Source organism: Anthonomus grandis, chromosome 12 (assembly GCF_022605725.1).
Source record: "Anthonomus grandis grandis chromosome 12, icAntGran1.3, whole genome shotgun sequence".
NCBI classification, from domain to species: Eukaryota; Metazoa; Arthropoda; class Insecta; order Coleoptera; family Curculionidae; genus Anthonomus; species Anthonomus grandis.
Genome location: NC_065557.1, coordinates 24,326,568 through 24,345,773, shown reverse-complemented (window position 1 = coordinate 24,345,773; position 19,206 = coordinate 24,326,568). Strand labels below are relative to the sequence as shown.

The following is a 19,206-nucleotide window of genomic DNA, read 5'->3' as shown; positions in this document are numbered from 1 at the left end:
TAAGCAAGTCTTCTTCGAGTGAATGTTTATATGGATATCGCACAATTACTAGCAAGATGGCCAGTCCAGCAACATCAGTCGACTCATCCATTTGCAATACGAATTTGTTATTTTGAAGCCGTGAAACCAGTTCTTGTTTTATGTTTGCTGCTATATCCCCAATTCGGCGCGTAACTGTATCGTTCGAAAGCGGCACTGTATAAAGATGCTTTACAGATTTTTCGTCGAGCATACATTTTGTTATGTCTACCACACATGGTTTTATTAGCTTTTCAGCGATAGTGTGCGCTTCTCCTGCTTGGGCAATACGGTAACTAACCAAATACGATGCCTCCGTGGCCTTTTCATTCACAGTCTGAGTCGCATACGTCATAGTTTTTTGGCTTTTCAATAATTGTTCTTTTTTACGTAGAAAAAATTCTTTACTTTTGTTTTTGAAGTCGAGATGTACAGTTTCTAAATGTCATTGCACTATTAGGAAAGAGTTTGCTGCACCACATACAAAGAGGTGAGCCGTTGGAATCAACAAATCCGAGATTAATGTATGATTCATCATACTTTCATTTTTTTACCTTGAGTGTGTAATTAGATGTTTTACTACTTGAACTTGAAACTATAAAACTAGAACTTGACGCCGTCATATCACCTTGATTTGAATTTGACGCGAACCAACGAACAATTATCCAAGCGAACCACATTTTTTGCAACACCTCCAAGCTAGCGCTCCATTCTTCTTTAACACTAATTTGATTTGGTCAATTTTATGACAAATAGTATCCTCTTGACGCCCGAAATACAAGATTTTACAACTACTACGAACAACAAGAAAGCGAACATAAAATACTGAGCGCGGTGTAAGTAAATTTTGCGGTACGTTGCTTGATTAATAAATTCTCCGCGCCAAACAATCCTCCTTTATATTATACCAGCAACCATCGAATCATCTCGAATTCCTCAGAAACTTCGGAGAGCCAGACGATTTTCTCCGAAGTACGTGTAGACGCACGAGCTCGAGAAACAGCGCGACGAACCGAGGTCATTCGATTGCTTATAGTCCGGGGGCGTACGAGTAACGCTGTAACATTTCGATGTAATAGGTCGGGCATTTACTTAATAATACATATTTTAAATTTTCGTATATATACCAGTAACACCTATAAGTAGGCGTTTCGTTTTGGTTGTTTAGTTTTATCTTAGGTAACTTTATTCTTATAGGATCCACTTTAATACTTGCATTCATTTATTATGACTGCTGGCGGAGCTTTGCCGGAGGTTGCGCGGAGCATCGGGACTCCGCGGAGCACACTTTGAGTAACGCTGTCCTAAATAACCTAAATTGGGGCCAAAATGGGACCCTCAAACAAGATTAACTACTTAAAAACTAGAAACTATAACAATAAAAATAATAAATAAAAATAATAAACCAAATGTAAGTAGAACTCTAATTAAACCCTACGAATCAACTTTAACTACAGAATACTAATAAAATAGTACAAAAACTAGAAGAATAATTAACGTATTTACATTTTCATCATGATCAAGCGGTCTTCGTATATATAGAGCCAGTGCATTTTCTTGCGTACGCCTATTGCTTTTAAAAAACACATATTTAATAACAAATCAGTACTCGATTTTTTCCATTTTTACAAAAGCATTACAGTATTCACTCATATGATAGTTGAACAAACAACTGCGCGGCTAAATCTGATAAAATTTTTGTGAGTACCTGCCAAAAGATAGACAAGCCCAAACAGCTATCACTGACACCGATTATAACACCGCTAAAATTCACCGAATGGTACTAAATGACAATAGCATTAAATTAAGAGAGATACAGAGGTTACGAATTTGTCCAAAGAACGTGTTTGTCATATCTTAAATCACGTTTTATGTATAAAGAAGCGGTCTGCGCATTGAGTGCGTTAGACTAAAAACAGGATTGAATGAACAAATCTGTGAGGACGCAGTCTACGCGCAATAAATAAGTATAAAAGTTTTCGCGCTGATAATTTACTGGACACGAAGATCTTTTTGAACTACTTGAACACCCTTCTTGCTCACCATATGTCGCTGCAAACTGCGCTCAGAAACAAAAACTTCCTTCAAATGAGGAGAGCATTATTTTCTTAACCAATTACTTTGCAGAGAAAGATACCGAATACTATTCGAATGAATTATAGAAATGAAAGCATCGTTGGGAGAAGTACGTAATATTTACAAGGAATGGTAATAGCAAGGATGTGGTGATACATTACTATGTGGAAAACTAAAAATTAATTTAAGAAATAAGGTCTTTTCAGAACATCATTGTATAAATTTAACTCCTGATTATATTCATGTAATATTTAAAATTTTAAAAATTTTATATTGATACTTTTGAAAGTATTAAATGAATCATTTGAAAATATTTCCTTAAATGAACAAATTATGGATTTTGATCAATATAAATGGCCTGGAACAAAAAGTATTTTTATCCATAAAAAAATACTTACCATGAAAATTTTATTTGTTCCTTTTTCTGCTCCCAAAAAAAGCAATGCGGGACAATCGAACGATTTATTACAAAGCCACCGTTCATTTTTCTGATTATACCTTCGGATGTACTCCAGGCCTTGGTAACAAGCTATATAATGCTCTTGATATTTTTTTCCATAAATAACAATGTTATTAACATATTCTGGACCAACTTCAAGATGTGTATATTTTTTCTGATGCCAAATAACTTTCACCTCTTTGCCAGTAGAGGTATTTAAAGAAGATGCTGTAACATTTTCAAATTTACTGCTCTCAAAATTTTTTGGTGGCTCGTCATCTTTAATTACAATCATATTGTCCTCTAGTTCTTCTTTTACTTTGATTTGCGGTACTTCTAAAAAGGTTCCAAGAGTTTGAGTCTTACTTGTATCCATTTTGTACATAATGTTTTTACTCGTCGCAAATCATTTAGCAAGAAACATAAAAATCTAAAACATAAAAAATTATTTATTAAATATTTATTAACATTATTTAAATGTAATAAAGTAATGTAAATACTTTTTTTTGTTACAAAAGCTTAGTTTAAAAAAACAGAAAATGCACATATTATTTCAAACGGGTACTGGGTGCACAGAAGATAAAGATAAGCTCAAAACCATACAAATATAAGACTGAATTTAAAATATAAAACTGAATTTTTAGACGCTTAGGTGGATTTATTTTTGCGGGGTCATAAAGAGAGTTGCTAGTATGGCAATTGGATTCTCGAAAAAACTGCATTTAAGATTATTTAATTTTAAGGACCACTGGTAATTTCTAAATATTACCAATTTTCTTTATCTATCTTCGTATAAATGGACTGAAAACTCGCGTTTGGAAGTCAGTACCAAAGAATATCAGAAGTGAACCCGAACATGAGAGATTTCCAGATTAGAAATTGTGCAAGGAGCAACATGAAAAAAAAACAAGATTCTTGGAAGCAACTTCTAGTACGCAAAACTAAGAAATTTTTATCATATGCCCAACATCTGGAAACCGCTACTATCAGGACACTGCAAGATCTAATGCGCTCCTCGCCTGATCAGAAGTCACACACCTCCAGTCTATAAGCTTGTAGATTAGTTGTTGTTTCTTAGTTTACATAATTATAACGTCGTGATAAATTTAAAATGAAGATTATAGAAGTTCGAGATTTAGATTTTATTATTTTGAGTATTTATTAAGTCCAATTATTATGTTACCACGCTTACGTTGACGTTACTATCTATACACTATGAGACTGTTAAAAAATTGTATAGTTGCATCCAATTGCATACTTTGAGATTTATTTGTCTTGTGTTATTGTTACTTTTGTAGTACTGCCGATAAAACTAAAAGAAATGTTTCATGTAAATCAATAACAAAGAAACCACAGGAATATCAACAACAAAACAAGCCTCCATAAAATCAAAAGAGCAATAAAAACACCAATCTCACAAGTACGTAGAATGATGTCGACGCACCTCTTTAATTGTTAACCCGTCAGAGAGGTGGTTCACCCTTATGAATTTATAAATATTTTTTTTCTATCAGAAGGAAATCGAGTTGCAAAATAAGATTTAGCACACATACTCCTTATTTAATAACAAATTTTCATATACCATCCATTACCCCTTACCGCCCGTCAGAGGAGTGGTTCACCCTTATGAATTTATTAATATTTTTTTCTATCAGAAAGAAATCGAGTTGCAAAATAAGATTTAGCACACATACTCCCTATTTAATAACAAATATTCATATACCATCCATTACCCCTTACCGCCCGTCAGAGGGGTGATTCACCCTTATGAATTTATAAATATTTTTTTCTATCAGAAAGAAATCGAGTTGCAAAATAAGATTTAGCACACATACTCCCTAATTAATAACAAATTTTCATATACTATCCATTACCCCTTACCGCCCGTCAGAGGGGTGGTTCACCCTTATGAATTTATTAATATTTTTTTTCTATCAAAAGGAAATCGAGTTGCAAAATAAGATTTGGCACACATACTCCCTAATTAATAACAAATTTTCATATACTATCCATTACCCCTTACCGCCCGTCAGGGTGTGGTTCACCCTTATGAATTTAAAATAACTACTAACAATGGTGTTTATACTCTAATCACAATGGGTTAAGTACTTTAACCTATTGCATCAACATACGACGACCGAACTCATAACTAGCGACAACAATTCAGGTTGATTTTAACTGGGTTCAGAGTAAAAGCAGGGCCGTTCCGACCCGGTGGTGCAGGAGGTGCGGGGCACCCGGGCGGCATGTCAGAGGGGCGGCGGAAGCCGCCCCAAAAAAAAGTAAATAAATATTTTTTTAATAAATATTTTTTAAATTTGATAATTTGTTTCAAAAACTATTATACACATATTATTTTAAAATATTATACATATGTAAATATTATTTATTAATTAATGTATTAAAGTTACTTTATAACATTCTAAATATTATTAGTTATATTTCCGACGATACATAAAGTTTTTTTACTCTTGAGATTTTTAAAATTTTTGTTGGCACAATTAATTTTATTTTAAAAAGTAATGTTGACTTATTTAGAGTCAAATAATATAATAACTAAAAAAAAAATAATTAATTTTGAACTTGAGGAAAAAATGAAAAAATTATATGCGTTATGAATAGCCAGTAGTCGCACTCATCCACTAATTTCGTAATGAACACAAATCATCTTTTTTTTAATCTACCTAATGCTTTAGTTTTCCTTTTTTGTTTTTCAAAAAAAATTATTGAATTGAACCCTAGAGCTTTTTACGTGCCTTGTGCAGCCCATAGCTTTAATTTAGTTGTTAATGACGCTGCAAAAGCATCTTTAGAAATTACAAGTTTCTTTGCTATTGTGCAGGAACTTTATATATACATATACATATTATAAAGTGCATGTTGCGTATGTAAATAATATGTATGTATGTATTTAATTACAGCTTATTTGTAAATACATTACATTACAAATAAATTGTAAATAAAATTATGATTTAATATAAAATAAAATGTTTATGTTTCTAAAATATTTTTTTTTAACGTTAAATTATTTCAAGTTATTTATTTTCAAATGTTTATCAAAGGCCGGATTCGGTGGGGAAAGGAGGGGCGGCAAAATTTTTTTCGCACCCGGGCGGCAGATACCCTAGGAACGGCCCTGAGTAAAAGGGTATTTACGGCCTTTCACTAGGTTACTAAAGATATAAAGAAAGAGAGAAAGAGAGAGAAAAACTCGTCTTGGGTATTAGGGGTAATAGGGAAAACTCCGCATACACTACTTCTCGGCGACAGTAGCTACGTTTACAACGCGCGGATCTATTAAGTCCATGGATCAAATGATAGACTATGACTATTTTTATTTAGTACAGCCCTGTTTACAGGGATTGATTTTGAGGGTTAAATTAGTGCAGGATTATTTCTAGGATCAAAATGTCAGTTGAAGAAAGTTTCATCAGTACATAGACGAGTGTCCCAAAAGTATGGACACACCCAAAAATCTTAGGAAATATGGGCGCTAGAAAAAATCTTTAAATACAAAAGTTTTGGGGAATCAATCGGTGCATCTGATCGTGACCTTAAACTTGACCTTGAGCTTCAAGGTTATTTGAAGGTCAAAGCGATTTTTTAAAATGGGAACCCCTATTTTGACACCGGATTCTGAAAAAGCGGAAAATTTTACGTCCGGGTATGTATTGAGGTATGAGGTTGAAGTAATCCCGAGAGGTCAAACAGAGGTCAAATAATGACTTCTTAAAAATCTCGCGAGTTCAGTGGTAAAAGAAAACAAATAAAGGTCCATACCCTAGGTAAGTCTTAACGAGGAACCCAACGGTGACCTTGGATTTGACGTTGAACTTCATTTTCAAGGTCATTTGAAGGTCGACCTCATTTCTTCAAATGGAAATCCTTATTATTTAACATCCAAAAAAAATTCAAACTTATTTAAATATATACGTCTTAAATATTTGATACACATGTTGTAAACGTAGCTAGAGACCCAACCTGCAACTTCTACAGCAATTTTATTAAGCTCGACTGTATCAACTAAATTTTGACCGTGTAACTTTTTATAAGCTTGTTTTACTTAGTAGGTATAAAAGTATTGAATGAGTGCATCTTTCTGTGAAAAAGGCTTAAGATCTAAGAGCCTGACAGTTTGATGACAATTTACGGGTTATATATAAGCTCTTTAAAAGTTTGAAGCGTTTAAAAGTAACCACTTCAAATTGATTGTTTTATGACCTAAGGGAACCTTTTAGGGATTACCGGTGTGAAGTTAGCAGCCAATTTTTGGCAGCCAAAAGTTTCAGCAGCCAATTTGATTTTGCGTGAAGTTAGCAGCTATTTTTTGGCAGCCAAAATTTTATGTACAAACCTACTGCCTGAGGTAAAATACAATGTCTTTTTATCTTTTAAGGATTGGCAGTATTTTAACCCCAACCACTTCGCACCCGTTAGGCGGGTATGCATAAATGCATTTTAATTAACAACGCATCTACTAAATTATCAGAAATAGATCGAGTTGTACAATAACATTAGGCACACATACTCCCTAATTAATAACAAATTCTCATATAGGTTCACCCTTATGAATTTATAAATATTTTTTTCTATTAGAAAGAAATCGAGTTGCAAAATAAGATTTAGCACATATACTCTCTAATTAATAACAAATTTTCATATACTATCCATTACCCCTTACCGCCCGTCAGAGGGGTGGTTCACCCTTTTGAATTTATTAATAATTTTTTTTTCTATAAGAAGGAAATCGAGTTACAAAATAAAATTTAGCACATATACTCCCTAATTAATAACAAATTTTCATATACCATCCATTACCCCTTACCACCCGTCAGAGAGGTGGTTCACCCTTATGAATTTATAAATATTTTTTTTCTATCAAAAGGAAATCGAGTTGCAAAATAAGATTTAGCACACATACTCCTTATTTAATAACAAATTTTTATATACCATCCATTACCCCTTACCGCCCGTCAGAGGGGTGGTTCACCCTTATGAATTTATTAATATTTTTTTCTATCAGAAAGAAATCGAGTTGCAAAATGAGATTTAGCACACATACTCCCTAATTAATTACAATATTTAATATTATATCCATTACCCCTTACCGCCCGTCAGAGGGGTGGTTCACCCTTATGAATTTATAAATATTTTTTTTCTATCAAAAGGGAATCGAGTTGCAAAATAAGATTTAGCACACATACTCCCTAATTAATAACAAATATTCATATACCATCCATTACTTCTTACCGCCCGTCAGAGGGGTGATTCACCCTTATGAATTTATAAATATTTTTTTCTATCAGAAAGAAATCGAGTTGCAAAATAAGATTTAGCACACATACTCCCTAATTAATAACAAATTTTCATATACCATCCATTACCACTTACCGCCCGTCAGAGGGGGGTTCAACTTAGAGATAGTTTTTTATAGATAATTTTTAGATAATTTTTTTCCTATAAAAAAAATATTTTTTCTGTGATGTTTTTAATTTTCAGGATTTAGAAAGTAAGATAAACGTAGATAGGTTTTTTGAAATTTTTATATTGGTTACACTTCAACGTTTTCTAATGTACGAAATTATTAGACAAACAATTGTTATGTACGTATATAATATATTTTAAATCTATTACATATTTAGCATATAATTTAAGAGCTACTTCCAGCAATAACAGGTATAAAAATAGTGTTTAGATTATTACTAAAATATTTGGCAAAAGGTGACAAGATCACAGCAAAAAAGAGATAAACTATAAATATACATTAACTCTATAAAAACTTAATTGGGAAATAACATATATTTAATATAAATATCTTTGCACTAATGAAAAAAAAACGGTTTATTATAAGATGTAAGTGGAAATATCAAATATCCATTTTTTTAACAAAAATAATATACACGAACCAACAAAATCACAAAATTAGAATGGTATATTAAATGTTGTAACGTAAAGGAAATCGGCTATCACAGTGTACAGTGTTATCGGGACTATACAGAAATATACACATATTATATTTGTCTAAAGACAGAGATAAATATAATATAATGTTTACTTAGATCAGGTATCTACATTATAGACAATATTATATCATTTTATATGTGACACAAGAAACTAATTTAACCGGCACAAATCACAAAGGTGATTAAGTGTTTTTATTTGTTTGGAGGTTTTATTTTTAATGTCGTCGCTTGTTAATAAACATTGATCGTGGATTAATCTAAAACATGAAATACACTCAAAAATATTACCATTAGCCAAAATTTCTTGAGCACAAAAAAGACATTTTTGTTTCAAATTGTCGGAGCTACTGAGAAGCATGCTTTTTAGCTCATTTCTGTAACTATTTATATCAATTTCTGACAAGCTATCATAATTTGTTGTGTGAAAAAAAATATTACGAAAATTCCGCAACTAAACGAATCTTTCTGTAGCACTGTTTTAAATATCCATGTTTGTGGAGAATTTTTTTTAAGCTTTAGCAAGTTTAACATTTTTTTTATAAAAGTAATTGCCTACTTCTGCTTCTTTTCCCAATGGATCCAGAAATAAAAATTCGCGTTATAAAGTTTAAAAGAGCTAACACGTAGTGATTATTTCTCTGAATTGGCATTACAACATTTGTTATTGATTGATTTTTCAACTGAAAACATTTGGTATGCATTTTTGTTTAATAGAAATAATGCATGATCGATTACAAAACTTGAAAGAAGTTCCTTGTCGTTTAGTGACAGACAATCGTCAACGAGTAATTCGCTATAAACAATATTGTTTAAACAAGTAACGGCGTATTGCCTTTTGGGTTTTAAGTTTTGGTAGTAGTTAATATTTTGGACTAAACCATGGTCAAAGAATGTTAAATGTTTTTCAGTACGCCATTTTCTTGATCGTAGGTTAAATTGATTCTAGGATTGACTAAAACCGAAAGTAAATGAAAATAATAAAAAGATTGTAATCTACTTAGCATTGTTTTCCAAAATTCCTCAGACCGATAGATTTTAAAAATGCGCATGTCCTTGTCTTTATATAAAACCAAATCACACCAATTACGGTTGGTCACCTCTAATATTCCTTGAATTTGAAAAAAATTATGTTTTTTACTTACCTCGCAATTTTTTAATAAAAATTCTAAATTCTTGTTTTCAAGATATTTATCTCTTATTTTGTACTATCATTTAATCTCTATTACTCCATCATCGCCCACGAGTCCATCTGGTGAAGCAGCGATGAATGGATAGTTCTGGTGTATTACTAACCCGGTCTTAGTTACCTTAACATTTTTTAATTTAGAGTATGCTTTTCTTCCTTTATCTTCATTCAAAATTCCATAATCGGGTGCAGGGGTGCGAAATTGTTTTTTTGTTGTTATACTTTGAATTATTGAGTTAAATGAACTCTTTTGCTTTGCAAATTTTTTGCAAAAAATGAAGCTGTCACACGAACTGATCGTTCGTTTCTCCAAAGATCGCATTCTCTTTGAAGCCTTGTTTTTTGTTCTAAGTCCTTTCTTTCCGACTTCGAGAGACACAGGTTTTTTAGAAAAGCGTTACATTTTATGCACAAATCCCTGGTGTTCTCTACAGTATTCTCTTGTTTTTTGATTGTTACTTTTGCGATGTTTATTTATGTTAGCATTTTGCTGTTAGTTTGTAAATAGTGTCCTTTAAAATGGGTCACATATGTTTTTTTTGTTTTTTTACTCCACATTTCTTGGGACATTTTTTCGTCTTCGTCGGGTCTGGTTAGTTTTTTTTTTTTGGTATTCCTAAATCGGATTCCTCTTTTAATGCCAAAATATCTTCCCGAAGTTTCCTTATAAACGGCGAGCATTTAATATTTTTTTCCCCCTGTAATGAGTAATTTTTCAATTGAGAGAAATAATTTTCCACAACTGAATTGCTTATGCTTACCCTTTTCCTAATCATAATTGCGGTCCATAACGGAATAAGAGGTATATATTTCTTAATAAATAAAATAAAAATATCTTTATTAAAAAATAGATTGTCATCTCCGGAATCAATTTTGAGTGGATTAATAGTTTCTAGGATGTTAAAATACCTCTTGTAAAATGGACTCGCCTTGTATATACCTTGATCTTCCGCTGTTTCTGAGTTTTCCGGAAACCAAGTGACTCGGAAATAGAATCTTCCAAACAGTTATTGTTGTTGCTAGAGAGTTTCATTACAGCTTTTAAGACATGAGGATTTGAATATTCAGATGTTGTAATAATAGCAAAATTTTTTACATAAATATCTAATTGGGCTATATCGGTGATTAGAATTGCTGCAGCCACCAAATCTTTAAAAAAAAATTTTTGATCATCATTGTAACAAAAATTTTCCACATCCTTAGAAACCATCTTCATCCAGTGGGCGCAGCATAAATTTAAAATGATCATGTCATTTGATGGTTCGGACATGCCTGTAATAATACTATAGCACTTTGCTATTTACTCTAAGAGAGTACAACGATTGAATGCTTTTTGAAATAGCTTGTAAAGTGGCAAAAGAAAAATCGGTAACAATAACTGAAAAAGAAGGCCAAAATTTATGAAACAAAAATATCTAAAATCGTGTAGTAATTTAAATATACACCATAGAACATATGGGAAAAATTCTTTTAGAAGAGGTTATGTTTATTACCGCTGTATAGTAGCAGTGTATAGTATTAGAAATAAACTCTTTTGCTTTCAGGTGTGACTTTAAATATTTTGTGTATTTAAACATTATTGTGCAAACATTGTTAACATGTTTCATTGAATTGAATAACATGTAAATTAAACGGTTTTTCAAATAGTAGGGATAGAATTTAGAAACAAGTTTTCCTCCTTTATAAATCATTTTAAAAATATTTTTCTCTATGGAAAATGTGCCACTAAAAAAATGCAGTCTTTGATTGTGTCTTTAAATGTGGATGGAAAAATGTTTTTTGAATTCGGTGGTAATAAAGGGTTAGAGACATGGGGGCTTGAAAGATTTAATATTTCTTTCGGTATGTCAAAATTACTGGGTGTTATGTCCAATTTATTGGTCTTTTCTTTCAAAGATAAATCAGGTGCTATGTCATGGTAATGGGTAGTACTTACATATTCTTGTCTGTTACAATTATTTTCACTGCTAGAGCATGGTGTACTATTGGGTAGATTTTGCAAAAAATAATTATCTTTCGTCTTAGCCCCAACCTCTAATACTGAGTTAATATTTGAAACTTCTAAATCAAAAGATGGATGATCTAATTTAAAAGAATTATCATTAGTTAAGTTAGTTTCACCTATATTTGTTAATTTTCCAGTCTTTTTTAGTCTCTTCCACATAGAACACATTTTATTATAGTTTTTATTGTTTTGTTTCATTTGAAATTGATAACATATGTGTTTTAATTCTGCTAAACTTGCTTTCATGACTAATACTCGTAAATTTTTTTTTTAAATAATGTTCTAAAGTTTCTTGACAAAATTTTTTAATGCATACATTATGTTCTATGCCCGTTGATAATGACAAATTATCAAAATAAAATTTTTTGAACATTTTATTTTTAAAGATTTTTTTAAGTATAATTAACATATAACCATATTTAGTATTAATTAATTTCAAACAAATTTCGTTCAAAATATCACGTTTTATTTCATTGGTAAAATTAAACCCTGGTTCTTTATCATATAATACTTTTGAAATAATTTGAAATGCCACACGCTTGGAAATTTTATTCCGCATTTTTGGTGATTTGTAAATCAGGGTAACTTGGCGGCTAAATTAATTTCTTGTGCAGCAATTAATTTCACATAAATAAACTACTACTACTAGTAATTAGGCTAAATTTTTTATTAATTTCTATGTTTTTAGCGCTATTAATGTTGTGTCCATCGAAAACAACATTTAAATGCCATTTTCACACTATATTATCTCATTTCTTAAAAATATTCTTTTCATTTTCTAGTTAAAAGGATAGCAGAAAATTTGCCAAATATCTATAATAAAAAAACATGTTTTAAAATTTTAAATTACACATAATTTTCGGCTCATATGACCCAACCCATGGTATTCCCATCCCGTGCGGTCCTAATTTAATTGTTTACTGATATTTATGAAAAAATTATGCATTTTGTAAAATGTTTAACATGTTTGTATTTCAAAAAAATGTATATTCAATTTTATTAAAGAGGTAGCTGGAAAATGATGGATGCATATAGTGTTAAAATCCTAAAGGGTGGTTTTAACCCTTTAAAAAAAAAACAAAAAAATAGAAATTGAGTAATAAAATAAAATAAAAATGACGTGTTTCACCGCTTTTTAAAAAAGTCGTTAGTTTTGAAGCTATGACACTTAAGGGGTGGTTTCAACCCCTTCCCGATGGAATTTCAAAAAATCCCTTCTTAGTGGATGTCTACATAACCATAGGAATCTTGTCTCCAAATTTCATATTTCTAGGTTTTACCGTTTGGGCTGTACATTGATTATCAGTCAGGAAGTCTTTTTATACAGGGTGTTCATTTGAAAACTTCCCACCACGGATTTATCGAAAACCACTGTTTAAAAAAAAAACGCCGAAATACGTCAAAAGGTTTCTAGGGGGACAATTTTCTAACCTAAAATTACTTCACCCTCTGCCCCCCAGGGTCACCCTCTTAAAAATTTTAAACGGCAAGGGGTATCGAGTAATAGCTTATTTAAAAGGTCTTTTGAAGTCTTTTATTTTGACGTTTGATTTTTTTAAATCGGTCGATTCGTTTTCGGGAAAATTAGAAAAATCTTTGTTTATCTTAATTTGTTCAGATAGAAAACAAAAACATGAAAATATCAATTTTTATTTCAAGTGTTCAAAATGTTGCCCGTTAGGGTTTGCCAAATCTACAATTCGTTTATAATTTAAAACGGAAACTACCAACATAAACAGCAATTCCGAAGATTAGACGTGGAAAAAACAAAATAACAACCTGATTTTTTTTTCCGCATTCTTTTAATCAACACAGATATCCTGAGCGAACTGTATTTATTGTTATATCTGCTTAGTTATTTATAGTTGCTAAGGAAAATAAATTTATTATAAAAATTTATTTTACCGTCAGTTACATTTGTGACAGTCTTGGAATAGTGAAAATTTATTTGTTGAATTGAAGATTTTACCTCCAAAATGGTTTAGACACTGGCCGAAAGAGTGGAAATTATTCTAATATATGGTGCCCAAAATTAATGTGCTCGGCAAACTGCCGTCACGTTTAACGCCAGACATCCGGAGAAGATAACTTCGCCTAGGTATGTTTTGGACCTTATTACTAAGTTTACTGAAACTGGATCTGTTGCAAATAAAAAACGGATCATCGGCGAATTTTGGATGAAGCCGCTCAAGTTAAAGTTTTGGGTCATTTTGGAATAAATCGTAATACTTCATTACGCAAAACTGTTGCTGCCACTGGTATTTCATTAGGCTATGTTCACACAGATCAAACCTCATAAATTTCATCCATTCAAAATGAAAATATTGCAAGAGTTAACCGAAGACGATTTCGATAGGCGAGTTGAGTTTTGTGACAAAATGACTGAAGCGATTAATGATAACACTATTTATGTAAAGAATATCTGCTTCAGCCATGAATGCACATTTTATCTAAATGGATTTGTTAATAAGCGTAACTGTAGATATTGGAGCAATGAAAATCCTCATGCATTTGTAGAAGGGCATACCCAGTATCCTCAAAAAATTAATATATGGGCGGATACTATTTATTAACGGAAATTTCAATGGAGACATATGTTGGAAAATACCATCAATCCGCTTATCACTGAATCCACTGAAAACCAAATCGATGATGATGAAAACCCTATACTTGATGAGGATGAAATATATTTCCAGCAAGACGGCGCTCCTCCTCACTATGTTCTTCCCGTTCGGCAACGGCTAGACGACGAGTTTCTAGATAAATGGATAGGGCGAAGGGGGCCTATAGAATGGCCTGCTAGATCTCCTGATATAACGCCGTTAGACTTATTTCTATGGGGTCATTTGAAATCTATTGTGTTTACTCCCCAACCTGAAAGTTTGGATGAAGTTCGTCAATGCATCATCGACAGCTGCCATAATATCCCACAACATGTTTTTGAAAATGTCCGTCAGGAATTTGAACATCGCCTATATCATTGTTTGGCCAAAAACGGGCAACATTTTAAATACTTATTGAAATAAAAACTGATTTTCATGTTTTTGTTTTCTATCTGAACAAATTAAGATAAACAGATCTCTTTCGTGGGTGCTGCGGAGGCAATAAAATGCTCTGCATACTTCTCGGGCGATGTAAACTTAAGGGTGATAAAAATAATCTCCTCCACAGATGGTGCAAAATCTGATTGCATATTGCAAAAAGAAAAACGTGCAGTTTATCTTGGAATGTGATGCAAACTCTCTTCACATAGCCTGGGGTAGCACAAATATTAATCACAGAGGTAAGTCTCTCTTCAAATATATACTTGAGGAGGAAATAACAATTAATAATACAGTACATGAGCCAATCTGTATTACTAAAAATAGAAAAAAGGTACTAGATCTAACTATTAGTTCAAATTATATCGGCAGCAAGATCAGAAACTGGATGTCATCCGAGTCATTATTCCCAGATCACAGAAATATACGGTTTGACATTGCTATCGGTAACAGACAGTTAAGTACAGGAACGTGATAAACACTGACTGGGTCGGATATAAATCGTCCTAATAATAAAGGATCATGATCAGCTAAATTACATACATGTCTAAACCTATTGTAACAGCCTATCATGAAAACTGTCCAAGGTGAAGCGGGACAATCTACAAGTTGCTCTCAAGGTGCCCTCAATGTCCACTAATATGCCTACCAGGCAGGTAAATAGACAAACTTAGCTCTCAACAATCTTATAACAAGCATCAGCAACTTGCCGAAATCAAAGCAGCCAGAGGACTCAGCTCTCTTATCTGCAACTGGATCAAAGTCATGCTGAGTGACAAAAGAATAAGGATCTCCTTACAGGGCGAACGTGTGCACTCTAGGGCCGCGCGAGATTGACTAAAAAAAAGCTACAATGTAACATGCGTATTTATGTATTGTTAAAAATATGTCATTTGAAAAGTTCCCGGCCTTACCGGCAAAATGTCGCTGTATATTCAAAATCTCTCGTTTACGGATAGATGGCCTTTACATATGTATAGCATAACAATTTCAAGTCATTTCGATCAGTACAAAACACATTGTATTCTTCCAAAGTTGACAGTTGACAATTGTTTAAACAAATGGATACATTCGAATACCGCGCGGTGATAAGGCAATTAAGTTCCTCTATTTGAAAAGGAAAAAACTCGGGAAGTGAAAGAAGAGTATTCCGTGTATGTTGAATCTTTGCCCTCATTTACAACCGTGAAACATTGGATTGCCGAGTTTAAACGCGGTCGTACGAGCATTTTTGACGATGAAAGTTCTTGACGTACCGCGTTTCCGCGGACGATGTCATCAGCTGAGTGCACATAACCGTGATGAAAGATCGCCGATTAAAGAAATTACTAAGGCTTGCGGGATATCCATTAAACGAGATAGGATTTTACATGAAGATTTGTGCATGAAAAAATTATCCACATGAGGGGTGCGGCGTTTGTTGACAATCACCCAAAAACGCGTATGGATGGCAGGTCGCGCGAGACTTTTCAGCTGTTCCAAAAGAATCGTGTTGAGTTTTTACGCCGATTAATTACTGTCGACAAAACATGGATTCATTACCAAACTCCGGAGACTAAACAACAGTCAATGAAGTGAATTGGGGTGGGTACCAGCTCCGAAGAAGTGTCGCGTTGCATTTGGCGAGAGTTGTAATAAATAGGAGTTAAAATAAATGGGAGTGGAAATAAACGAGAGTTTACTGTATCTCCTTTCTTGTGGATGCTACTCGTTGACGACCTGTTGGCCATAATTCGACTGTAAGAGGTCGAAGTCTGAACTTACGTACATGAATTGGTGATCCTATTAAAAAAAAATGAGAAGGCATCTCAACAGTGATACAAGAAATGCTAAACATCATTCTAAAATATAGCGGATTGGAAAGCGCGGGAACATTTTCCTCCAGAGATGAAAATGCTAATCTTTTGTCAAGACTTATGCATTTCGATGAGTTTACCATCAGACTCTAAAATTAATTTTTCCTTTTAAGAGAAATACATTAAAATATAACAAACAGTAAAGGTACAACAAAAATTAACGAAATTACAATTAAAAGTCAAAGTTAAACATATATTTTTTTTTTACTTTTTTAAAAATTGTATGTTTAACGATAAATTTCGGTAAGAGCTCCATGAGCGAAAGAGAGATAGTAATTAATTTCTAACTAATTACTATAGGCTATTTAAACCCGCAAATGGCCAGCATGCGCCGACAAGGAAAAACAAAGTTGATGATGGCTCTCTAAAGACCGAACGCCGTATTTTAAATTTAAAGCTGCCATCGCATTGGAGAGAAAAAGTGGCCACAATAATATATTATTTTAATAAATAATTTTATTATATATTTTTAAATAACGCCAGAAAAAAACTAAAATGATTTTGCCACATTTCAGTTTTTTTCAAAAATTTAGGAAGTATTTGGCATTTTTCAAACTGCATTTAATAAAGAACTATATTGCGCAACTTTCCTCTAAGTATACCATCTGCTATCTTCCACCGTTTCCCAGATCCCCATCCTTATTTTGGGCATCCTGACAATGATCCTAAAAACCACGTGATACGGTGTCTTTAAACAACATTTTTTGTTTCTAGCTTTTTCTAGTTTTAAATATAGTTTTAACAATTGGCAATTAAGTATCAATTAATACTTATATCTTAACATTCTACCTACATATTTTTTTATATTAGTTTTTATTAAATTAAGTGCAACAGGTTTGTTGTTGGAATTATAACTTGTATTAAACTTTTGGTTAAAAAGTTTTGGTTAGTAACTAATTAATAAATGTTTATAAAATTTAACTTGTAAGAACTTTCAGCAAACCTCCACCCTTAAATACATCACTCAAGTTATGTAGCTACGTTTCCACGGATATTTTCTACATAGTTCTGTTATTCCTCGGAAGCCCATTTTAACTGTTCCCACAGGAACCATTAAATCAGCAGATAATACGTAAATTACCGAACCTATAAATGCATGTAAATTCCCTAGTTTTAGTATTCCTACTCGTTCATTGTATCTGTTAGTAGTAAATCGATTCTTTGTATATTTCTTTCAATAAAATACATTTTTAAAAAGAAGTTGTTTCAGTCAGTAAACGTATTTCTCATCACTTGACCATCTAAATGACATCATTATATTGTGTTGTATGTTTAAAAAAAATAATAAAAAAAATAGTTGGCAGCATCATCCTTGTCTTAAAAAAATAACCAACACGGTTGCGTAAGCGGAGATTCGTTGTCGTTCGATTCGCTTCGATGTCGTTGAAAACCTCACGATTCTTTAGCCTCTTAAACCTCACTTAGCTTACATGAATTGCTCCTGCCGCTTGGCTGCAGCACCACTCGGTAAACGAAACTGGACGGTGATCAATAGTTGACCAAGTACATTTTAAAACACCGGATTGCGAATCTTCCCAAATATTCAATCAACGGTAGAACTGTCATAATGCTAGTATATAGTTAGCCAATCATATTAAGAACATTCAGATGGCAAAGCCATTTATATATTATTCGAACCTTTTGGAATAGATATTTGAAAATCGAATGGTTGCGTATGTAATGGGGTCTGTGATTTGAATACCCTGTGTATTATATTTTTTATATTCGACATAAAATTCTAGACATATTTTATGAAGAGGGAAAACTTCTTTGGTTTGTTCTATCTATTCAAAAAATACTATCAAATACGGTGCTTCCACTACAGTTTAGCGGCCACGTGAGGGATTTAAAAGAAATTATTTGCCTAGTTTTTCATAATAAAACCAACAAAACATTATAATGACATTTTGTCAATTGAAGCAAACATTTTAGCCTATATTACCAAAATCTGTTATGCATTTGGTTTAAGTTTTATGTTATAAAATGCCCATGCCTGATTTAGTTATTTTCTTTCTGTGAAGATATTTTATTTCCTACCGTGCGTAAACTCTCCGTACTTACTATACATACTTTCCAGGTTTTATAAAGTTTAACTTAGATAACAAGTTTTTCAATACAGCAAAATATAAAAACCGTGAAATTGGTAGCCGATTTGGCTTTTGGAAACCTGTGGGACGCTGGCTTGATAAATATTTAAAAAAAAGATATCGACTTTTTGAAAATTTACGATGTAAGTTACTTACATAATCTTTATCAAAGATAACTTGCAATTGAAAAGCGATATAATAATAGTTCTATAATTTAAGGCATTACAAATTTTACCAATGTTGCAAGCGGCATTGTCGGTTAACTCTATTAACCGACATTTTTTTTGACCCAACGAAAGAAACTGAAGAACAAGAACGAAAAACTGAATAAAAAAATGGTAAAAACAGATAAACAAAAAAACAAAATTATAATATATATATAATTATAAAATAAGGGGGAACAAAAACAAGCATATTATCTCACCATTACCCGCAATTCTTGGACAGAGATACACCCCTAAAATCTTAAATAGGTCGAGTGGAATCATCTTAAATTTCTTGAAAAATGCTATATTTATTCTTAACGTAGTACTGC

The 19,206-nt window shown here is 32.4% G+C and overlaps 2 protein-coding genes across 6 annotated transcripts in view; one reads left to right on the top strand and one right to left on the bottom strand.

Annotated features, from left to right (window-relative positions):
• The window catches only part of LOC126742663 (uncharacterized), a 222,033-nt gene that overhangs the window by 23,160 nt on the left and 179,667 nt on the right, over positions 1-19,206 (top strand). The window lies entirely within an intron of this gene.
• The window catches only part of LOC126742655 (uncharacterized), an 83,522-nt gene that overhangs the window by 45,955 nt on the left and 18,361 nt on the right, over positions 1-19,206 (bottom strand). For 4 of the 5 annotated variants that reach the window (XM_050449391.1, XM_050449386.1, XM_050449387.1 and 1 more), the window contains one exon: positions 2,493-2,963. Coding sequence is in view for 4 of the 5 variants with exons in the window: in XM_050449386.1 (XP_050305343.1) it covers positions 2,493-2,918 (426 nt within the window). In the remaining variant the exon portion in view is untranslated. The remainder of the gene's footprint in view (positions 1-2,492; positions 2,964-19,206) is intronic. The other variant, XM_050449389.1, reaches the window with a different exon arrangement.